A 26,530-nucleotide genomic window follows, 5' to 3' on the forward strand; every position below is an offset into this window, starting at 1 on the left:
TGATATACATTTTGCATTGAAAGCAGACACACACACACACACACACACACACATGGAAACACACATATACAAAAAGAAGGAGAGAGAAAGAGAAACATTAATAGACTACACTTGGTAAAAAAGAGATAGAGAAGCAAAGGGGAAGAGAAAAACTCTTAAATGGATTGAAAAATTAACCTAATAGACACAAACACGAAAACATCTGTCTCTACATACACAAAAAAATATATGCATACACATGAAGACAGAGTGAGAAAGAGAGAGAGAGAGAGAGAGAGAGAGAGAGAGAGAGATAGAGAGAGAGAGAGAGAGAGAGAGAGAGAGAGATAGAGAGAGAGAGAGAGAGAGAGAGAGAGAGAGAGAGAGAGAAAACTAATATAATTCATGGTGTTAAAATGGAGTTATCTCCCTTCGTATGACACAACCCTTCCAACACAAATAACAAGAGAAAAAAAAACTATACTGATTTTTGAAAAAAATCTATCTTTATTCTGTTATTGGTTTGGTTATTATGAGTACATACTCCTCAAAATGGTAGTTGGTAAGTAGAATGAAAACTAAATTTTCTTGGCTCTAAAACATTTTGGTGCCAAACAGTCAATGTCAGATGGATTTTTTGCTGATTCAGTGACACCAAATGAGCAGTGCAACACCATCCCTAACCCACTTTAGAGATGCTGTTGTTGTAGGTGCTACATTGGCAGGTCATTGGCATGCTGAACAGAATGTTTCGTAGTATAGACTCAAGCTCTCTATGCTCTGAGTTCAAATCCCACGGAGGCTAACTCCTTTAAAAGTCAATAAAATACTGGATTGACCAGTACTAAAGTCATTTCTCTCTCTCTCTCTCTCTCTCTCTCTCACTCTCTCTCTCTCTCTCTCTCTCTCTCTCTTTCTCTCTCGCTCTTGTACTGTATTGAACCTGTACTACACAATTCAGCCTTATTATATTATCTTCTGATTTCACCTGAGAATAAATAATGTTAAAAATATAGGAGTGGCTGTGTGGTAAGTAGCTTGCTTATGAACCACATGGTTCTGGGTTCAGTCCCATTGCGTGGCATCTTGGGAAAGTGTCTTCTACTATAGCCTCGGGCCGACCAAAGCCTTGTGAGTGGATTTGGTAGACAGAAACTGAAAGAAGCCCGTCATATATATGTATATATATATATGTATGTGTGTGTATATGTTTGTGTGTCTGTGTTTGTCGCCCTAACATCGCTTGACAACCGATGCTGGTGTGTTTACCTCCCCTTTACTTAGCGGTTCGGCAAAAGAGACTGATAGAATAAGTACTAGGCTTCCAAAGAATAAGTCCTGGGGTTGATTTGCTCGACTAAAGGCGGTGCTCCAACATGGCCACAGTTAAATGACTGAAACAAGTAAAAGAGTAAAAGAGTAAAAGAGTGCCAATACATTGTATTTAGTCTAATGTCCAGTCAAATTTTGTTTGTTTGGTGATGGGGACAAGTGAAGTGGACTTAGGCAGCCAAGGTATAACAATTGTTTTTCTGCACTGCAATCTGTGTTAATGGTGAGAAAATCTCTATCTACTAGAAATAGCAGATAAATCTCTCTCATATGACATGCCTTCTGTTTTCATGAAAAAAAAGAAAAAAAAGAAAAGTAAGACTGACCTGATAGTGTAATTCTAAATGCACAATAACTGAGTAAAATAGATGGGATGGTCATAGCTGGAGTGATTCTGACCATAAGTCTGCTTGATATGGCTTTGCTTGAGATTAAACAAATAACACAATACAAAGATTCACAAGAACAGCAACAGCAAAAATAAAAAGAGCATCATTATTGGATAGTGTTTTTTTTTTACAAAAATACCTGAATGTTTCCATTATTGAAAGAGATGTGTTGTAATGAAGACATTCTTCACCATAACGAGGAAGAGGAGATTGTAACAATAGATCAGTAACAGACATTAGTCTCTCTAGAATTATCTCTTCTATTTTGTATTGACAGCATTATCTGGGTCACAGTTGCAATGGTATGGAACTAATCACCTTATACACCCACACATACCTGCATGTGTACTTGTGTGCAAACACACACATGCATGCATGTGTGTGTGCACACACACGACTACGTGCACTCACACACACACACACACACACACACACAGTAATGTTTGTTATCATGTATGTATAGTTCTAGATAAAAATCAGTTGAGTATTAAATGGAAGGATCAATCAATGCGCTACAGTACCATATTCGATCTATTTGTACAAAGAAAGGGTTGACGGTATCTTCAAAGTTTCAGTTTACTAGCTGTCTTCAGATTTGATTTTCCAAGTGTAATATATACACTTTGGGGGCTTCATTTAGTAGGTGGAGGTCATACCCCCATCTGTGAATATGTCCATATATTTGTATTAGAAACATTTGGGTGTATAAAATTTATGTTAACATCAAATAATAATACCCATCTTTATTCACAAAGCAAGCAGAAGACTTCTTAGAGGCAATTCTTTGACAAAAACCACTAAATTTAATTTTTGTTTTTTTATTTATCTTTGATCTATACTCCTACACAAATTTGGCCTGTCACAGCTACATATATATATACACTTGAATGAAACCAAACAATAGCATAACACTAACTTCTTACATAATATTAATTTCTTATGTTTAATATGACCAACCTAGATGAAATCCCAATTGGATTCAACAGAATTTTTAATATGAACCTTTGAATGTGACCAGTCTTTGACATTCACTCCTATACAAATCTATTTTCAAGACCAATTCTTACAAATGAAACCAAACAAGAACATATACACAAAAAAGTTTTTCAGACTAAATATAAACAACGTACCGGTTGTCACCAAACCATTTTAAACACACCTTTTATTGTCATACCTGGAAAATGCTGCACATTTGCATAAAAAATTTCACACACAATCACATACGTCCTCTCTCTATCTTTCTCACACACACATACATACATGCACACACACGAATACTCCCGGCTACATATACATGCACACATACATGCTATTTCTTTACTACCCACAAGGGGCTACACACAGAGGGGACAAACAAGGACAGACAAACGGATTAAGTCAATTACATCGACCCCAGTGTGTAACTGGTACTTATTTAATCAACCCCGAAAGGATGAAAGGCAAAGTCGACCTCGGCGGAATTTGAACTCAGAACGTAGCAGCAGACGAAATACCGCTAAGCATTTCGCCCGGCGTGCTAACGTTTCTGCACACATACATGCACACATACATGCACACATGCACATACAAACAAGTTATTACAAGCTGATATCCATAAACTGTTGTTCAGCTTCAGAAGTTACATCATCCCCATTTAATGATTCCACAGAATCTTCTGATGACTTTCTTCTTGTAACGAGTGCTATGTTACTCTCATCATTGCTCTCTGTTGGGGTCTTCAAGAGGTAACGTCCTGATAGATGCAACAGAGTGGCCCCAAATGGTGCAGTTAAAAGGATGGCTAACACTGTCATCTTCAAAACCTGCAAAGCAGAACAACAACAACATAAACAATAGATATACATTCTTAGTTACATTCAAACACAGAAACAACTCAGCTATATTGGTGACCCTGATGTGATAAAGGTAGTGAGAGGTTTAAACAGACTACTTAGAGGCTTTATTGCATGGTGCAGAATTATATGAGAAAGAAGACAAGTTTGAAGATGACCTTCAGGATTACAAAAAGATTGTTGAAGTGGATCAGTCTCAGCAAAGTGCTCATACAACATGTTTAAGACTTCCTAGACAAATAGAAGAAAGAAATGAAAAGCTAAAAGCAGAAATAAAGTGGAGTTATGTGGTGAGCCAAGGAAGTGCTATTTGGTTGTTGCATATTAGCACAATAGTGTTACAGCAACTTCAGCCAATTAAAGTTGGCTGTGGATTAACGGTTTTACTTATGTAATGACATCTGTGTTCTCATCAGCACAGCCATTCTAGAATCAATATAATTTTCAGAACTGTACACGAATTGTCTTCATGAAATAAGACTTGCATACAGTTCTACTGATTACATTGGGGATATTTTTCAAAATGCCTCAGCTCTGGCACACCAAATTCCGGAAACAATTCTGCAGAGAATAATTCACTGCAGTATATGTTGCCGGCTGGAGAACATAACTATTTAAATTATCATTTATATAGATAGGGTGATAAATTGAATATTAATTCAATTTAAAACCAAGTGGCCTAGCATATAAAAAAATCTGAAAATTCAGAAAAATTGTATTACACGTGTATAAGGGATGACCACGAGGTGGACATCCAATATGCTAGAAAGAAGTCATCAACGACCCAACCACAAAGAAAAATAATGTTCTCCAGATGAAATTTCAAAAAACACCAGAACAGGAAAAAATGAAAAATATACAGAATAAAGAATTAGTTGTGTACTGCAGTTTCGAACATTAATGTTTTTACTTATGTAACCAGATCCGTGTTATCGTCAGCACAACCGTTCTAGAATCATGCTAGGCCACTTGGCTTTAAATTGAATTCATCATCATCATCATCGTTTAACGTCCACTTTCCATGCTAGCATGGGTTGGACTATTTGACTGAGGACTGGTGAAATGGGATGGCAACACCAGGCTCCAATCTAATTAATATTCAATTTATCACCCTATCCATACAAATAATAATTTAAATAGTTATGTTCTCCAGCCGGCAACATATACTGCAGTGAATTATTCTCTGCAGAATTGTTTCCAGAATTTGGCGTGCCAGAGCTGAGGCATTTTGAAAAATATTCCCAATGTAATCGGCAGAACTGTACGCAAGTCTTATTTCATGAAGACAATTCGTGTACAGTTCTGAAAATTATATTGATTATTATATTACCATTCAATCTGGTGGTGTCAACAGCACTAAAATAAGTGTTGTTTGGGAACAAACATACCAAAGAAACCACAACTTTCAAACACATTTACCCTATGTACAACGGTATCTGTAAATAAATTCAAGAAGTAAATCAATAACCAACTCCTAAATATGTAACTAAACAGCAACCAAACCTTTAAGTCATACATTTTATTACCTACAGTCTTCCATAGTATAATAAAAGTGAAAGCTTAACAGCCTCATTCATTCAATCTGAATACAGGTAGGATTAAACATTAACTTTAAAATTAAACTACAAGAAACACATAAATCTATGTACATCTGTATCGGTATTAATAGTAAACCTACAATAACTAAATAATATACTAAATAGTGACCAATCTTCAAGTCCATACAAATAATAATCCTACCTGTCTTCCATAGTTACTACTATAATAAAAAAATTGAAAGCTTTATTTCAATTATCTCCAAAACAAAACACGATTGAATTTAATTTAACAAATAATATAATAATTATGAGTGAAATACATTACTTCATAATTCAAAAGTTAATAAAGACACTACATACACCTTAATATATATTACTCTTACAAGCTTTTATGTAAACTTACCAGTAACTAATAGAAGCATTAAATTTATTAAATAGGAACCAATAAAAGTATACTTGTAATTAACTATTATTATGAACTTGCTACGATTAAAGCTAAATTAAAACTGCTTAAAAGATAATAAAATTACAAAGTATTAAAACTTACATATTTTTTCAAACCACTTGGTACCATCACTTCTAGAACTTAAATGATTATCTTACATATATGTAAGATAATCTTATTATCTTATATATATATTATCTTATATATATATCTATATACAGTATATGTGGAACCCTATTTGAGAGATTGATATCTCTAAAATATGAAGGTAGTGTGATGCTTTGAGGTTTGTATTGATCAGGATTACAAGTATTTTACCACTGTTTGTTGTATATATTTTTTATCCTTTAGCTAGTAGAGAAGGTGGTGTTCATGGTCTTTTACAGGGTCCCCAAGAGCTGTGGGACAGAGGGAAGAAAAAGTATCCTCTAACTGGAGATTTGACCTGAATGTCTGCAACAGAGTGGACTCTGTAAAGATGCTAGCTGGTGAAGTTAAACCAGGTAATAAATTAAGAAGTCTTCCACCCTAGTAGGGTATGGCAAGATTTGAACCAAAATTAATACTGCTTGGCATCCAGGCCAATATTTTTACAGTTTTGCAAATCTACCATCCTAGACAGGTACTTTTGGTATTGATCTTGAAAGGATAAAAGGTAAATTTAATCTCAGTGAGATTTGAATTTGAGTATAGAGTCATATACTAAGAGTCATTCTATCTAATGCTCTACTCTGCCAATTCTCTGGCTACTATGAACAAGTACCAGTGTAGTAGTACTGTTGAAGTAGTTGTATGCTGTCAGTTTAATGTGACAGTACTCTGAAGGGAATAATACTACTGTTGGTTAGACATAGGAAGTTGCACCGCTTCGTGTCAGCCTTGACACATTTCCTGTGTCCTTATGTTTACAAGGGGGAGACAAGCACCTCCACCCAGCTAAGCCTGCATCCAGAGACATGTTTCTGAGTCCTTTCTCGTCATCAGTCTGGAGTAGCATGACTTGCTAGTTGAAGATGCATGTCAAGCTCTTGTAAACATGTAATAATTCTAGTGAAATACATTCACTGATTTCAAATTTAGAAATAATACATTTCTAAATCTCTCTGAGAGATTTATGCAGTAGGGATACGATGAAGTAATAGTATGTTGTCAACTTAATGTGACAGTCCCCTACTCCAGACTGATGACGAGCAGACTCAGAAACATGTCTCTGGATGTAGGCTTAGCTGGGTGGAGGTGTTTGTCTCTCCCTTGTAAACATAAGGACACAGGATATGTGTCAAGGTTGACAGGAAGTGGTGCAGCTTCCTAGGTCTAACCAACAGTAGTTTTATTCCCTTCAGGGGACTGTCACATTAAGTTGACAGCATACAACTACTTCAGCATATCACTACTGCATAAATCTCTCTGAGAGATTTAGAAATGAATTACTTCTAAATATAGTAGTTCTGTTGCTGTACTATTCAGGGGGATAATAGTATTGTTGTTATCCTGTTGTACTGCCTAAGAGTATAATAGCACTGTTGTTATCTGTTGCATTGTCCAAAAATATAACAGTACTGTCACTAACTGTTGTCTTCTAGAATTCTTCATTTTTCAACATTATATCAGAAGCTGATGAGAACAAAAGAAATGGCAGATTCACTTACTATATAACCATAGGGTTGTAGAATTTCATCCCCTAGATCAAGGGCATTTTGTAGAATATATGCAGCTAGAACCTGAAACAGATAGAGAGACAGAGAGAGACAGAGAGAGATGACATTAGGGTCATAGATCAACAGAGGTCAACATTTGTTGATGTATGTTGCTCAGCATAGTTATTCTTTAAAACCTATATGGGTATCCTTTAGATTATGTAATAGTAGGGGCTGCATTGCAGGATTCTAAATAACACAGCCACATTTGTGCCTGCATGTATACATGTGTTACAAAAATCTTTTATTCCAGGGATTTTCAGAAACCTTATATTACTTTTTGCTTCACTGTCATTTGTAAAAGAGATCTTAGCTAAATAAACTCATTCTTCAGAAAGACATGACACTGAGTGAACAGATATTTGGATTGTTGAAATTTCACAGTGAAGAAGACTTTCATATGTCCATACTTGAAAGTTTCTTCTGTTTATATTGACTATGGAAATAGTCAAATTTTGATGCAACTGTAGCTTACCTCAATACCTTATATACTAAATATCTTTTGATATTCAGATCTACTAAGAAAATTACAGCAATAGTGGGATGAACATTTAAACTATATAGAGGATTATACCATATACTATTTCATTTCATATTTTTGCATAACCTGGAAGGTGGCCACATTTTGATTTATATAAAAAGAAGCAGTCAGTTATTCATCAGCACTAAAATTGCAATGATAGCTTGCTTTGTCTTTTTTAAGCATGAAATACTGCAGACATGAAAATATTGTTTTGCATTTCAATAGATGAATATTTCATGTATTCTATGTAATGAATTTTCTAAGTTATATTTTATAGGGGTGGTGGTGGCAGTGAGGGGGAACAATAAAATCTCAATGACTAATAATCATTACTTGATGTGTTTACAAATGATTTTGTTTTGGTGCAGGTGTACTTGTGTGAAAAGAAGTTTGCTTCCCAACTGCATGGTTCTGGGTTCAGTCTCACAACATAGTACTTTGGGCAAGTGTCTTCTACTATTGTCCCAGGTCAACCAAAGCCTTGTGAATAGATTTTGTAGATGGACACTGAAAATAGCTCCTCATTGTGTTTGTGTGTGTGTTTATATATATAAACACACACACACACACACACACATACACACACATATATTTATGTATGTCTGTGCATTTATATATATATTATATCATAAAGTATTATATTATAAATAATCATACTTTATATATTTATACATCTATCTATTAATACAATATTATTTTGGATGTATCTCTTCAGTGATGATTTTTTGATGTAATTTTCCTGCTCTTATTATATAATATAACATATAATCCCTCTTATTAAATGTCTAAATACCTTTAATGTTTTAGACATTTCCCTACCAAGACCACTAATTAGAAATTTAGTATATTGTATTCTCATTGAATGTATTTGATTAACGATATATATATATATTTTTGTTGTTGGCATTCCGTCGCTTACAACGTCGAGGGTTCCAGTTGATCTGATCAATGGAACAGCCTGCTCGTGAAATTAGCGTACATGTGGCTGAGCACTCCACAGACACGTGTACCCTTAACGTAGTTCCTAGGGATATTCAGCGTGACACAGTGTGACAAGGCTGACCCTTTGAATTACACGCACAACAGAAACAGGAAGTAAGAGAAAGTTGTGGTGAAAGAGTACAGCAGGGTTCGCCACCATCCCCTGCCGGAGCCTCGTGGAGCTTTAGGTGTTTTCGCTCAATAAACACTCACAACGTCCAGTCTGGGAACCGAAACAGCGATCCTATGACCGTGAGTCCGCTGCCCTAACCACTGGGCCATTGCACCTCCACACACACACACACACACACACACACACACACATATATATATATATATATATATATATATATATATATATATATATATATGCCAGCATGGAAGGTGGACATTAAACAATGTTAATGATGATGATGTATGTATGTATGTATATGTACAATGAACATGTATGTGTGCATGCATATAGCTATGTGTATGCATCTTTGTGTTGATGCTTGTCCTCTACCACCACATGACAACCTGTGCTGGTTTGTTTATGTCCCTGTAAGTTACTGGTTCAGGAAAAAGTGCTGCAGTTGATTTGTTTGACTAAATCCTTCAAAGCAGTACTCCAGCATGGCCTAAGAACAATGACTGAAACAAGTAAAAGGCGTAGTGTAAATGATATAACCATTCTTACTTCTCTATTACATGTGTTTGCATAATCAGCAGAGTAAAACTCAATAAAGATTCAAGAATCTACAGCTTCTAATGAAATATGCAGATTCTTCTTGATATGTTGAGTGTACACTTTTTCTTCATTCGTAAACTCAACATGCACTGATCTATATAAATACGTAAGTTTGTATACCAGCATGCATATTTGCATATGTCTGTTTTTGTGGGACTGTGTGTGTGTCTGTGTCTGTGTGTGCATGTATGTATGCTAGCATGGATAATGCAATTTAAAAAGGAAGTGTTTCTGTTACGCATTCTAGAATAAAACAAAAAAAAAATTAACATACATCATGCATGTGTGCATACACATGCATACATGCGTGCTCACACACACACACACACATGCAAACACACAGACATGCACACACACTCACATACTCACACACATCCATACATATTACTGAAACTTCAGATATATTTTCCAAGCCACATGTATGTTATGTTTTCTATGAAAGTTTTATTGAACTGACATAAATTAACACTATTCCTCTCAATTTATATATACTTACATATGTGTGTGTGTATACATACATACATACATACATACATACATACATACATAAATACATACATGCATACATTCATACATCCATACATATATATATATATATATATATATATATATATATATACACACAACATACATACAAATGTGCGTGTGTATGTGTATATATCTGTGTATATTTCTATATATGTGTGTGTGTATGTGTATATATCTGTGTATATTTCTATATATGTGTGTGTGCATGTGTATATATCTGTGTATATTTCTATATATGTGTGTGTGTATATATTTATGAAGATCTCTGTGTATATTTGTGTCTACATATGTTTTATATCTATGTATATTTTATAAATGTACATATTTTATATATGCCTATATATGTATATTTGTACATGTGTGTAGATATAAATGTTTAAAAGCATTTAAGTTTACATGCAAATTTATCTATATATATATGTATGTCTCTTTCACTTTTTATTCTTTGAATTTTTTTCTATAAAGTGGAAGCAGGTTTCTAACTAAGAATCAAAATTCTGTTATTCAAATTTAATTTTAAGCATCAACAAAAGAGTGTGATGCATGTTGCAAGACTTGCTGCAAAGCAAGCAGAATGAAGTAGCTAGGAATGTTGCATAGTATGTATGTATGCACATACAAATGTACATATAGGCATGTGTGTGTGTATATATATGTATATGTGTGTATGTGTGTGTGTATATACATATATATATATATGGTGCTGGTGCCATGTAAAAGCATTAGTGCTGGTGCTATGTGAAAAGCACTTGTGCTGGTGCCACATAAAATGCACCTAGTACACTTTGTAAAGTAGTTGGTGTTAGGAAGGGCATCCAGCTGTGAGGGACCATGCCAGAACAGACAATGGAATCTGCAGCCCTTAGCCTTACTAGCTCCTGTCAAGCCATCCAACCTACGTCAGCATAGAAAGCGAACATTAAATGATGTTGATGATGATGATATATGTACATATATATGTATGTTTATGTACATATGTATGTATGTTTATGTATATATAAATGTTTGTGTGTTTGTGTGTATGTGCATATATCCCCATGATCATTGTCATCATCATCATCACCATCATCATCATTACCACTATCATCCTTATTTCAAAGTCTACTTTTCTATGCTGGTGTGGGAGACATGATTCCAATGAGGCAGAATTTTCTGCAGCTGGATACCTATTCTGTCACCAACCTTCACCTGTTTCCAAGCAAGGTAAAGATGCTTCAGTCTGTTAAGCAACAAATGACCCAAACTACACGCATATAACACAATTTGTGAGAACAGTCACACATTATTTACAATCACTGTGTGCACATCAAGCCAAGGAAAGCATACACTCAGTCACACATGTGCACACACACACACACACACATACGCACACACACACACACACACACGTATGCACGCATGCATGCACGTACACACACACACACACAATGCTGATGCATTTTCTCTGAATATATCTATGGAAATGTAAAGAGTACCTGACTTTCAGCTTTTGGTAGCAAAGCCAAACTGCAGTAGACCCGTTCCCTCTTGGTGATCTGAGTCCTAACCATCACAACATACGATATCACAAACCGCACTAAGAGACCAGTGAACAAACATACAAATACAAAACCTACAAGAAGAACAAAGATATTAACTGTTATTTCTTTAATTGTCAAAGCATGTACCCTAGTTGTTAAGTGTTGCACTCACGATTGTGAGACCATGGTTTCAATTCCCAGATCAGTTGTGTGTTGTGTTCTTAAGCAAAATATTTCAATTCATGTGGCTCCAGTCCACTCAACTGTAAATAGGTAACCTTTTCATGAATTGGCAGGCAAGGATGAGATGGTGGCAAAGGAAAATGGCCTGAATAGAAGTTTTGCAAGCCACAATCCAGCAATTGAAAGGATGAATAGTACCTCAACTGTGTAGCCCAACCAGTTGGAATAGGTTGTTCAACTACATCAAAGGTTAGTTAGTCATTTTTTTTCATTAATGCATGAAAGATGTTAGTAAGATGCTTCATCATACATGAATCATAGTTCTCAGTTATGACATGTAACAAATAACTTCCTAGATTCTAAGTCAGGATTCGAAATTGAATCTAAATTTTTCTACCAATTCCTTCCCCATTGTTCTCAGATTTTTCTCTGAGAAATATTTGAGAGTTAACTGCCACACTTAGTTAAGTTCTATTGTTTAAGTTAACATTCTTAGATTAAATGGGGTTCAGGAAGAGAAGAGAAATACTTTGTCTAGCCTGACCTAATTCAGTTTTAAAAAATATGAATACAGAACCCAAAATTGATTCTTCTTCTTTCACTTGGCCCCTCACTAGAAGAGCACTTCAGGTATGGTTTGTCTCCATCTGACTGCATAACTTTCACCCTCACTACTTGTCTAAATTATTTTGCTCTTTCTCTCTCCTTCTTTCATCCATCCTCCTGGCAGTCAGCAGTCAACAAAAGATGAAGTTAACCATCTACAGAATGGACAGCAGAACTGCAAATTATCAATGCATGACATCAGCTTGAAGAAGTTGTATGTTACTTTGTTGCAATGTAAATAAAAGGCCATTTCAATAAATAATATTTTTCTTCTGCAGTCATTTATATGCTACATACATTCATTATAGATATTTTAAGAACGGAAAGTTTTCTTCATTGAGATTGATTGATTCATGGATCCTGGCTCATGAATTTTTGTGAATCTTGGCTGAGATAGACCTGTGGTGCAGCCATTTTTGTGACATCACTTATGACAGGAAAGACTGCAACCACATACACAAATAAACAAACATTTGTACACACTAGAGGTTTACATATGTGTTGACTATATGTGGATGTTACCCACGATGATGAGAAACAGTAGGTAGTATCCATGTGCATAAGGAAGAGAGATAGTGATTGCCAACACATTAAGTAATCAAAGGTAAACGTTACCCATGGTTAATGACTTAAGGAAGTCAGTACTAATACAGAGTTACCAGAGGTAAATATTATTCACAATAATTACTAAAGGGTGCTATTATTCAAACAAAAATTAAGAGACTATGATGACTATGGTGTACATAATAGACAATAATAGACAAATGCATCAGCCTGAGAAAGATAAAGATACTATATTCACTTAAGTACAATGCAGATATAAGATAACTCTCCAGACTGTATTTAAAACTCAGTAACATTTTTTAGATGTTTTGCATTAAGTTTTTCACATTGTGCACATGTAAATACAGTAGGTCAAAAATAGATAAAACATAGTTCAGAGGTTAAGAGAACCAAATTTTCAGTCATAGATCAGACCAAATAAATACAATAAAGAAATTAAATTTACCAAGTATTCTGGCATTGATCACAGATAAGTTGACATCACAGCCCATGAGGCCAAACAGCAGTGTCTGACAAAATAGCCAGAGTGTATTCAGTATGGCATCCACTTTATGCAAGAGCATCTGCAACAAAATAATCCATTTTAACAACATAGAATTAACAGAGACTTAAAGGGAAAATTATTTCCTCCCTTCCTCTCATCTGTCACAGAGGAGTATTAAAAGGGCACTGCACTCCCGCCATTAACAAAGCCATTACAAAAAAAAAACCCAAAGAAGAACAACAAAAACTGGATGTAAATAAATGAAGATAAAATATAGGCACAGGCATGACTGCACGATTAAAAAGTTTGCTTCAAAACCCCGAGGTCTGGGGTTCAAGCCCACTGCAGGGCCTCTTGAACTTCAAATTGATTTTGCTGGTGACAGTACTGTGAATATACCAGAGTACCACTATTGTATATTAAAAGTGAATGTATTGAGGTACTCACACTCTTAATCAGTTTTATAGTATTTTGTCTCCAATAAATTTGCAATTGAGATACATTTGTTAAATATTTACCTTCAGTACAATGGCGAATTCATGCCTCCACGACAATAGTGAACACACACATTGAACAAACTAGGGAATATGTTTCTACAGTGCATTAGTAAATGCATACCTCTTGCACATTGGTGAATATATACTTCCAATACAAAGCCTGGTAAATATATACTCTCAACACAAATATAGAAACATGCTTATTATAATGTTAGTGACAACATATCTTCCATATAATAGTGAATACAACTCTAACCCATTAGTAACTATGTAATCCTGAAACAAGGTGCATGACTCAGTGGTTAAAGCATTGGACTCACAATCATGAGGTGGTGAGTTCAATTCCCAGACTGGGCTGTGTGTTGTGTTCTTGAGCAAAACACTTTATTCCATGTTGCTCCAATTCACTCAGCTGTAGAAATGTGTTGCGACGTCGCTGGTGCCTTTGGATAACATCGGTAGTGAAGAGAGGGGAGACTGCTATGCATGGGTGACTGCTGGTCTTCCATAAACAACCTGGATTTGTGCCTTGGAGGGGAACTTTCTAGGTGCAATCCTATGATCGTTCATGACAGAAGGGGGTTTTTACCCTTTACCCTTTACTTCCAAACCAATAGTAAATACATTCAATACCAAAGTAATCAAAGATAGCTCTCTGTACCAAAAAGCACAGAAGAGATTACATACCTGATTGGTCTTAAGTCCTTTCTTCCACCCCCAGGCTGCTACATAGCTGAGAACGAGGACAGCAAGGTGACCAACAAATGTCTGGTGAACGGCAGAAAGGGTGAACAATACCAAAGCACTGGAACCAACCAGAAAGACACAACGGAAGAATAAATTGTGAACCTGGAAGTAGAAGTTATCCTTTTAAATATAAGCTTGTAGTAAGAGTATTGGCAGAGTCCCAAATTCCAACTCATTGCCTAGAAATAAAACCCCAAATTGCTGTGTTCAAGCAAGTAAATATTTGTGAACACCCAATAGTAACTAGTTGGGGACTGATGATGTCAGCAAGCAACTAACCATCCAGATCACTAGTAAACACATTAAGAACTTGCTGGGCTCACAGTTGATGTAAACAACTGAAACATTTGAGGATAAATAACATAGGCACAGGCATAGCTTTGTGGTAAGAAGCTTGCTTCCCAACCACATGGTTCTAGGTTCAGTCCCACTGTATGGCACCTTGGGCAAGTGTCTTCTACTATAGCCTCAGGCCAACCAAAGCATTGTGAGTGGATTTAGTAGTTGAAAACTGAAAAGAAGCCCATTATACATGTGTGTGTGTGTATGTGTGTGTGTACATGTTGGTGTCAGTGTTTGACTCCACTGCTGCTTAACAACTTGTCTTGGTGTGTTTACATCCCCATAGCCTGGGGGTTGATTCATTCGACTAAAAATTCTTCAAGGCAGTGCCCCAGCATGGCCACAGATTAATGACTGAAACAAGTAATGTCATTCACAATATTTCTTTTCTTTGACAGATCATTGTATTTATATAAATGGTTTGCCTGGTAATTGACAAGTGGTTGTAACATAGCAAAAGCAAATTGTTGCAGGAACTTATGCCACCCACTTTGGCCATGGAATTCAACAACTTCAATAATCTACTATCATTGCTGACACACACATTATGCAGTGACTCGCACAAATTAACTCATTAGGTGAAAATATCTTTTTTGCTGTCATCATTACAAGAACAGCATTTTTTGTCAATGATTTATAACAGAAGCATGTTCACCGTTTGGCTCTTTAAGTAGCCACATTTTGGCTCATCACAAGATGGTTAAATCCTTCTAGCTTTACATAGGCTGTCTATCCCATTGTGACAGACCAGTTGAGTGCAGGAAATTCATGTCTGTCCACTGAGAGCCTACCATCACCTATATCAGGAAGCTTTTTTCTTTTATTTCTTCATTGAGGTGGGTTTGCACAATGGAGTTTGGATCTTTGGCTGAGAGCAAGTTTTATTCTACAGGCAGCCTCAGCTATCCTTTGACAAGTATGTTTGTTCCTGTCTTCCAGCAGAAGTCATGCCTCGTATTTGTTCTTCCTATTCTACATTGCATACATCATCATTATGTACCAACTGCATGTTAAACCATTGTGTATATATTCTGATCATTCCTTCAAGATGTATCTCAACAGCTTTGCTGTGTCAATGCTTTTTAATGGGTTGAATAAACCATCGCATTTAATCCTGGTTTCCTCATCCTTCCTTTATCTATACACACAGCCTTACTCAGCTTTGTCCATCATCTCAACCTTCAGAGATTAAACATTAATAAATATCTTTTGTATTTGGATTTTACACAGATTTTTGCTCTTCTGTCAATCAACTGAATGTTTTGTAATTACAACTCTTTTATATATTTAGTTAGATGAGTGAAGGCCCAGGAGCAACCGTTTTGGTTTGAGTGATTGAGTTAGTCATACGTGATGTTTCTGATTCCTGTTTAGTTATTTCACTCCAGTTACTTTATTAATGATCTTTGAAAAAGCACGAACGTCATGAAATTTCATTTTTTTTCCTCTTCTCTATAAGATATCAATAAGATGTAAGATATCAAAAATCTTTATTTCTTTTAATGACAGTATTGTTTTTAATGACATTATTTCTTCTGGCTGACAAAAAATCTATTTGACAGAAGGACACTCAAAGATGTACCATCATCATGACCATCACTACTACTAGTACTACTAACAATCATCATTATCCCCACCACCACCATCATCATCATCATCATCATCATCATCATCATCATCATCATCAACTTGTTTATATAGTTTAAATAAAAATCTTAAAAAATTTTTCTACTCATTGATCCTCATATACTTTAAATATGAAATCAAATTCTTGAGCATTTTCCCAATTATTTGACCACTTTAATTTGCTCTGTATAGGATAACTTACTTCCTTTTCGGTCAATCTTTGTAACTCACTTCATCCATGGCCAGTCTAGTTAAATCACCTCATTTGGGTGAACTTAGCTTATCTTTGGTCAATTTTAGCTATCTCACTTCACCTTCGGTGAGCAATATATAACTTACTTCATCTTTAATCAACCCTAGTTATTTTATCATATCTCTTGTTATATCCAACAAAATTACCTTAAGTTTACCACAGCTTTCTACCGCCCTAGCTGATCTTATCATCCAGTCTTCACTTACATCATGCAATATTATCAGTTTACTACATCTGATCCGTTAGTCAACCTTCACTAATCTGTTGACACCACCACTGATTCATAAACTAATTCTTTGTTTTTGGTTATAGTAGATGAAATTCAGATCATCTCACTAACAGCTTACCTCTACTCAATGAAAGTTGTTGACTTTTAAAGTACTTCACTAAATCTATTAAAACAAATGTCTATACTAAACCGCTACACTGAACTACTATAGTGAACCACCACACTTAGTTACTATATCCAGCAATCAGTATCTACAATCAGTAGATACAGGTTCCCATTATGACTGTACCGATTTAATCAATATATTCTGAAGAATATCTCAATATTTCTAATAAAATCATACACCCATTCTAAACAATTGCATCATTGGCTCTAAGAACCCTTTTTCTTATGATCCCTGATTAATGTACCCTGGGCATCCAACTGTAGAAACTCTGCCAAATCAGATTGGAGCCTGGCGTAGCCATCTGGTTCACCAGTCCTCAGTCAAATCGTCCAATCCATGCTAGCATGGAAAGCGGACATTAAACGATGATGATGATGATTAATGTTCCCTATAAAGTGATCCAAAAATCACTTTACATGGCACAATTCCCTTCCACAGTTCTCTTGCCTACTGTTTCCTATTTTGCCATTCCTGTTCAGCTTCCAATCACCCAATACTCCCTTAAAAGGTTATTCAGTACAACAATTCACATATCTCTGTAGAAAATTACAAATGTTCGCATCAGCATGCTGTGACAAATGTATAGGAGAGAGATGATTTAGTTGATTGAAAAGGACCCTAATAGTATGACTTGTATTAATCTAATCACACTTATTGTTATTAGATTGATGATGATGAAAAGAAATGTTAAACTCTGATGTGATTTGAATTCAGAATTAAAGGTAAATGCAAAGGAAAAACTGTTCAACATTTTGTCTCTCGCTCCATAATATCCTGCTACAACTCCACCACTTTATCACTATGGAAGATCATAAGACAATATATATAATTTTACAATTATAGAAGACAAAAAACTACATATTCAGAATAAAATTACAACTTCTTAATTAGTTTAATAAATTTAACAGAATTACGGAACTTAAATCTGTGATGCTAGCTTTCTGAAGTGTGATTATACAATTGATGTCACCATGTGATTCTAGATTTTTACAATGTGATAGTCATTTAGCATCATTCCAACACCTAGCACATTTAGTATCTTCTTACTATGCAAATGTTTAATTAATTTAATAAAACTGATGAACTATATCCAGTGTTACTAGCTTTAGAAAAAAAATCTCTAAATTGAGTAAAGTCTTATTGTGATTAACTAATAACTTGTACAGTAAAGTTTCTCAATGCAAAGCTAATGCCTTTCCTTAGCAACACCTCTGTTAGATTTTAGTGTACCCCCAAGTTAATCTCTTCTATAACCAATAAGAACCACCTACTTTAGAAGCCATAGCTCCAGCAATTCAATAATTTTCTTACCTCACTTGATACTTTTCTCTATCAGATATGGTAAGATGGAAATAAAAACCTGCAGCAGATTTAATAAGAGAAGAGAATCTTGTGATAATCTGTCGAAGAAATCCCTGAATCTCATTCACTGTCATCTAAGATTATTGATTTATTTTCACTGTTGCAGTATCTTGGAGAAGAAAAAAGAAAAAAAAAATTCTCTCTCAAAATAATTTCACCTAAATTCTACAATATGAATTTCCTGGTTTTATTCCATTCCAGTCGCTTTTCGTGTCATTTTATCTCACTGTCTTTCCCAATGCACATATAAACACACACACATTATGCACACTCACATATGCACACACATATGCATACACCCACCCACATACACCACTGAACTCTTTCTACATTTTCTACCATTGATTTATATTTTCTCCATCTCTTTCCGCTACCACCACCACCACCACCACCACTACTACTACTACTACTACTACTACTACTACTACTACTACTGCTGCTGCTGCTGCTGCTGGTGCCGCTGCCTCCACCGCTGCCTCTGCGCCACCGCCATGCCACCACCACCACCACCACCACCAATCACTGCTGTTACTGCTGCTGCTATTACTACTGTTGTTGCTGCTGCTGCTGCTGCTGCTACTACTACTACTACTACTACTACTAGTACTACTACTACTACTACTACTATGAAGGAAGAAGACTACCTTATGGTATTATGGTCATGTTCTCTTTTACTTTCTAAGATCAAATTCCATTATGGGACCCACTTTGATTTTTGTCCTTCATTAAAATAAGTAGCAGTCAAATGCTAAAAGCAATACTAAATTTTGGGACATAATACTTGTTAGGAATAATTATTGTGAAAGATGTTGTTGTTTAACCCCAAGTCACCCTGGTTCAGTAAGCCTATTGTCAAAGGCCTTCCAGCCATGACTACTCTGCTTTGTTTTAAGGATATCTAGGATTACATTATCTAATGTGTTCTTTGCTTATTTAAGTTTGTAGCATGCATTTCAAGAGTGATTTTGCTACTTTGTCTAGCAGGTCAAGTGACCACTTAGTCTTCATTGGCATATGATTATAAGATGTAGTAGTTGTTGTTGTATAGTGCCAGGCTGGCTCTGAATGAGAAGATATATGATAAAAAAAAAATGTCCGGCAGGCGCAGAAGTGGCTGTGTGGTAAGTAGCTTGCTTACCAACCACATGGTTCCGGGTTCAGTCCCACTGCATGGCACCTTGGGCAAGTGTCTTCTACTATAGCCTCAGGCCGACCAAAGCCTTGCGAGTGGATTTGGTAGATGGAAACTGAAAGAAGCCCGTCGTGTATATGTGTATATATATATATATGTATGTGTGTTTTTCCGCCCCACCATCACTTGACAACTGATGCTAGTGTGTTTACGTCCCCGTAACTTAGCGGTTCGGCAAAAGAGACTGATAGAATAAGTACTAGGCTTACAAAGAATAAGTCTTGGGGTTGATTTGCTTGACTAAAGGTGGTGCTCCAGCATGGCCACAGTCAAATGACTGAAACAAGTAAAAGAGTAAGAGTAAAGAGTATCCATCCCGTGTTTCCTTTTTTTCAGATTTCATCATATCTAACAGAACCTTATATAAGTAATCTTAGATGATCATCATTTTTAAAAGAGTAGTAAGTGATGTAAGGGAGAGTTAGCTTCTATTTCTGTCAGATGCAACAACTATGTAGAGAATCTCCTTTAGATGGAAAGAGGTGGTCAGCCTCTATGACCTTAGCAGTCTCTCTGCATTTAACATCTGCTTTAACATCTAAAAATATTCTGATCAAGATATGATGAAGATGAAAGTAAAAAGAGAAGCTTTGTTAAAGAGAGGAAGCTGTTGGTTTAAATTTCTTCAATGGATGTTTCTATTTATATGTATGAAATAAATGTCACATCGAATGCTGCTGGTAAAATGTAATCCAATACAACCTGCTTCATTGTTGATTGTCAACAACTGAATGAGTATCTCACAGAGCTTGGTTGCTGAAATGGGTTGTGGTGGGGAGTTGCTGGAAATTCAGTAAGACAAAAACAAAATCTTTCAAAAGACTGGATAACCCAACAAAGGGTCAGTAACTATCTTTAATTTTATCTTCTTTTCCTTGTTTCAGTCAGTAGACAGCGGTCATACTGGGGCATCATTTTGGAATGTTTTAGTTGAGCAGATATCAACCCCAGTATTTCTTTTTATGTCTAGCACTTATTCTATCATTCTGTTTTGCTGAACTGCTATGTTTTAGAGTCATAAACAAACCAACACCAGTTGTCAAGCAAAGCAAGGGTCAAACACAGACATAAACACAAACACACACACACACACACACACACACACACACACACACACACACACACTCTGTCTGATGATGAGCTTTTACACCATTTTTGTCCACCAAATTCACTCACAAGGTATTGGTCTGTATGGCACTATAGTTGAAGAGATTTGCTCAAGGTGCAGCATTGTGGGACTGAACCAAAGAGCCACATGGTTGCAAAGTGAATTTCTGAACCATACATCCATGCTTAGAAATACTTTGAGATAGTAAAAGAGTTTACTTTAGGAGCACTTTTGGAATGATAGGCCCCCCCTACTTCTTGTTAGAACTTCTATCTATTCTAGAGAGGGAAAGATAGGGTTCTTTAGCCACAATGAGCTACCTGCTATGCACTGTTGCCTTATACATGAATCTAGGAAAACAAAGGATAAGGGAATAAAAGCTATGAGGATCAGTTTTCAGTAAGTTTCTGACAGACTGCTTTCCCAGTAGTTAGGAGGTACAGTACCAGTTGTCTCCCTTTTCAGTGAATCCATCTCCTTCACTGTGAAAGTAATGATACTGAGAAATGCAGTCCAAACACTTCTATAAGGCTTTATTATGTAAATAAATTCTGTAATGTGGATCATGGCATTAGGGATCACATATATATGTGATACTGAAATACTGCAACATCATTTATGAAGAGACACAGTAGGTGTAACATAGATGGTGGCAATGGCTGCAATTCTCCAGTTATGCATAGAGCTGTATCTTCCATTGTTGCTGATCTTTAAAAACCACAGCCATCAAACAATCCATAATTGAAGAAGCTGATCATCAATTTTGAGGGACAGCCATAAGCATGTGTGTATATACGTCTGTGTGACTATACATGTGTATCTATCTGTATATGTATGTATGTATATATGTATGTATGTATATATGTATGTATGTATGTATATATGTATGTATGTATATATGTATGTATGTATGTATATATGTATGTATGTATGTATGTATGTATGTATGTATGCATATGTATGTATGTATATCTATCTGCATATGTATGTATGTATGTATGTATGTATGTATGTATGTATGTATGCATGCATGTATGTATGTATGTATGTATGTATGCATGTATGTGTTTGAAGATGTGTGTATGTCTCCATGCATATGCGTATGTGTGTATGCACATGGAAGTGTGTATATGTTTGTACTTGTATATATGTTTAGAGGTGTGTATGTGTTTGTACATGAATGTGTGTATATATATGTATATGTGTTCATGTGCATGAGTATGTGTGTAAGAAGGTGTGTGCATGCATGTGTTTATGCACATGTGAGTTTGTTTGAATGAGTTTGTTTGTTAGTATAAGTCCATATGCATGTGTTTGTGTTCTTGCATATATGTGTGAGATGAAGTAATGGAAATAACAATAGTCACAACAACAGTTAGCAACAACTACAGTGGTAACATTAGCAACAGTAATAATAACATCAACAACAACAACAACAACAGCAACAAATTAACTGCTGTATTTTCAGATTGATTAGCTTTTCAAAGAATCTGCTTAGTTTACTAATGAACTATAATTACTAATACAGTGTCGATACAACATGGGTTCTGAATAAATTATGCAAAATTGTCTTTAAAACAATGAAGAATATTCCAGCAGGATGCAAACCCAAAAGCAGACTTTACATAATAAAGGAGGCTGAGGTCGTTCTTAAAGAACATGGTCAGTTGAGACATACATATTCTAAATCTCCACAAATTAGAAGAATCAATTGTTTTAATGTCCACTTTTCCATGCTCACATGGGTTGGATGGAATTTCTTTGAAGCATATTTTTTTAGAGCCAGATGCTCTTCCTGTTGCCAACCCTCACTTGTTTCTATGTAAGGTAATATTTCCCCATGATCTGACATGTTTTCACAGCAGATTGGAAATGAAGGACACTACTTACATGACAGAGACATTCATTTACAACTGACACATAATGTCAAGAGAAAGGGACAGTGACACACATACATACACACACAAATGCATGCATACACACACACACACACACACACACACACACACACACACACACACACACATACACACACAGGCACACACAAAAAGTTTTCACTAAGTTTGGTTGAACCAGGGCTAGTGTAGAGGACACCCAAGGTGTCACACAGTGGGATTGAACTTGGTATCATATGATTGAAAAGTAAACTTCTTGCCACACAACCATGCAAATCTTCCAAATAATAAAACAATCAAATCCATGCAATTGCTAGAATGTATTTAGTGTTTCAATTTTTGCACAAAACTGAGAAGCTGGAAAAAACAATGAAAACATTGAACAAACAGAGCAACTACTTTCTGAATATTGTCATTAAATTCAGCAAAAAATCCATTTCTAATCCACAAAAGTTGGTGGACAAATTCAATAAGCAATTTGTAGTTTGGGGTTTAAATCAAATTTGGTCACCAATAAATTAAATAAATACCTATCTATCAACCTTACTGGCATTTCTTGCAAGGAAAGCATTGCAACTCTCAGTACCTAAATAGACAGTGGCTTTGTTCAGTCCTAAACCCAAGCCCGTGTTCCTAGAGTAATATCTCAAGATACAGGGAATCATACTCAACCTAATTTTCACTTCTTCACTGAATTAATCCAAATTTTTTAAATCACTGATTGACAGTATTGGTGGACAGAATGAATTTACTATTACAACAATCTGCAAACTAATCAGTTAACCAATTCTCAATTATGCATGCCCAGGAAGGATACATAATAAAAGCAAATGCATGACTTACAAAATGCAGTTCATTTTTGTAACCTCAGCTTTCAGGAAAATAGTAGCTGGAGACCATCTCTAATATGAACAAAAAAAAAATTAATGAGCTGTTAGTGAGAAGGATAACATGCCTGATAGTAGATAAGCAGACTCCAGGTTCAACATCTGCTGAGCTTGAATTTTATATTAGCAAGTTGGGCAAAATGCTTTGTGGCATTTCATGTCTTTATGGTCTGAGTTCAAATTCTGCTAAAGTCAACTTTGCCTTTCATCATTTTGGGGTCAATAAAATAAGTACCGGTTGAGCTCTGGAGTCAATATAATTGACTGAAACCTTCTTCGAAATTAATGACCCTGTGCCAAAATTTGGAACCAAAAATGCTGAAAGTGCAGTAACACTCATATTTGCTGCCCTTCATAATATCTCGTTCAATATCGTAGCAGAAGTCATTCACATCATCTCTCATCTTTAATTTCAAATTTTAAAAAAAAGTTGTCAACTCTATTCATTAAATTCAATGAAAAACTCATACCTAAAGACAGGAGATGACAAAAAAAAAATACTTCACTGTTAGGTGTTGGAAAATGTGATTTAGGTTACCAGCCTAGAATAGTACAATACTACATAATAGCTAATTATCATCAGAACAGTTCATAAACAAAAATGAAGAATGCCAACCATAGAAAACAAGGTGTACACTAGCAAAATTTCTCTCCAGTTTCTGGTCTCTGCTAAATATTAATCAAAGTTGAAGAGATCCAGAAATCACCAACATATGTCAAGATTACAATGATACTCTACATGTCCCACATCTCTTCTACAGTACAGCAAATCCTCTTTATTTAGATATACTAGAATTATGAAACAATCCCAGGAAAGAAGCAAATATCTTCAACAGGAATTGCAACAGTGAACTTTATTGAGGCAACTACAACAACAACAACGACAATAACAACAAATATACTGTTATATCCCATATACATGTAGTCCCATTGTGAAATTGGTCCTCCATGGAAGACTTGTGAACAGTTTAGAATGAGTATTGGATCAATTACTCTCATTGTTGTTCAACAATATACTGAATGTGCTTACCGTCCTTTCCCAAAATGTCACATATTTGTAACATAGAGCTACTGTACTTATTAAATATGTAGATGAGAATGTCTAGAGACTCTTCATTTACATAATAATAGAAGTTCATGGCTGAAATTGATAGCTGGGTTTTAATAGTAAGACAGTGTGATGATATAGGATAAATTATCTGTCTGTCTGTCTGTCTGTCTGTCTGTTTGCCATTCTATCAATGTATCTATCAATCTATCTATTTGTTTGCATACATACATACATACATACATACATACATACATACATACATATGTTGTTTGTCATCATCATCATCATTTAACATCTGTTGTCCATGCTGGCATGGGTTAGAGGGTTTTACCAGGGCTGGTAAGCTGAGGGGCTGCACCAGACTCCAGTCTGATTTGGCATGGTTTCTAGACAGATATGTGATATTACATAATGTCACTGCTTGTTTCTAACTAATGGATCAACTACAAAGAGGCTTCTTCAGTTTAATGTAATCAAGTAAGTTTCATAAATGAAGAAAGCAGTTAAAAATGGTTTTATGTTACAAGGAATTTTGTTTCAAATCATTGATTGTTGGTAACTTACAAAATCTTCAGGTGGAATATAGCACAGAAGAATTCCTACAATAACTCCAACAAGAATTTCTCCAAATGGTTCCAATAATTTCAGAATGATGTTTGCCGCATTATTTTCTTAGAAGGGAGAGTAAAAGAAAATTAGTTTTCACAGGTTAAACATGATTAAAACTTTAATTAAAATATCTATAACTTCATCAACAGTACCAATAAATAAGATTGGCCTTTTGAAATATTATTAAGAAATAAATTTGTTCACATTTAGCACATTCTTTTATGAATCTATTTCTGTATATTTACTGGAATTGTCATTATAGACAGGACAATTGATTAACAAATATTACTTGTTCAGTCTCCTTATTTACAAAGTTTATCTACTACACAATGTGTATAATTATCCAGTTAACATCTATGCACACACGCGCGCGCGTGCACACACACACACACACACACTTGTGTATGCATATCTATCTATCTATGTATATATATATGAAATTTATTGAATGTTGGAATTTGTATGAACATTTGTTTTTCTGAATCTTTTCTTGAACCTTTAAATGTTGAAACTGGTCTGATATTTTATTAAATTTGTTAAAAAAATTCAAAGCTATAGACTCAGGTACCCAAAACTAACTCTCCTATATCCTTTCTTGCATGAGAATAAGCCTTTTTCTCCATATGTCATCATTATCATCATCAGCATTTAATGCTCACCTTCCATGCTAGTATGGGTGGGACATATAAATAAATATATATATATATATATAAATTAAAACAGTAGGGTAAAAAATTGGATATTAATTAATATCAATTTAATACCAGGGAACAAGCACATTAAATGAATCAAGGAGATTCAGAAAATATCTGTTTCTCATCAGTATGGACTGCCAAATAAATATAATTCCCAGAATCGCATACTAGTTGTTCCCCATGCATTACATGTGATCTTCTTCTAGCACATTAACAGTCCACCTAGTGGTCTCCTTTATATATATATATATATATATATATATATATATATATATATATATACATACATGAGGATTAGGGTTAGGGTTATTAGGGAAGGCACATGGCTTAGTAGTTAGGGTTTGTAGCTTATGATCATAAGGACGTGAGTTCAGTTCCTGGCAACACAATGTGTCCTTAAGCAAGATACTTTATTTCACACTACTCCAGTCCACTCAGCTAGCAAAAGTCAGTAGTACCTGCATTTCAAAGGGGCCAGCCTTGTCACACTCTGTGTCATGCTGAATCTCTCTGAGAAGTGCATTAAGGGTATACGTGTCT

General features: G+C 35.3%; 1 protein-coding gene across 5 annotated transcripts in view; it reads right to left on the reverse strand.

Annotated features, from left to right (window-relative positions):
* Window positions 1–463: 463 nt before the first annotated feature.
* The window catches only part of LOC106876557 (sodium/hydrogen exchanger 9B2), a 76,010-nt gene continuing 49,943 nt past the window's right edge, over window positions 464–26,530 (reverse strand). For all 5 annotated transcript variants that reach the window (XM_014925154.3, XM_014925153.3, XM_052965556.2 and 2 more), the window contains 6 exons: window positions 25,251–25,357; window positions 14,516–14,677; window positions 13,293–13,410; window positions 11,450–11,586; window positions 7,165–7,236; window positions 464–3,502 (listed from right to left, as the gene is read on the reverse strand). In XM_014925154.3, the coding sequence (XP_014780640.1) occupies window positions 3,278–3,502; window positions 7,165–7,236; window positions 11,450–11,586; window positions 13,293–13,410; window positions 14,516–14,677; window positions 25,251–25,357 (821 nt within the window). In that variant the 3' untranslated portion in view covers window positions 464–3,277. The remainder of the gene's footprint in view (window positions 3,503–7,164; window positions 7,237–11,449; window positions 11,587–13,292; window positions 13,411–14,515; window positions 14,678–25,250; window positions 25,358–26,530) is intronic.

The sequence above is a fragment of the Octopus bimaculoides genome, chromosome 2, assembly GCF_046866305.1.
Source record: "Octopus bimaculoides isolate indiv1 chromosome 2, ASM4686630v1, whole genome shotgun sequence".
Lineage (NCBI taxonomy): Eukaryota > Metazoa > Mollusca > Cephalopoda > Octopoda > Octopodidae > Octopus > Octopus bimaculoides.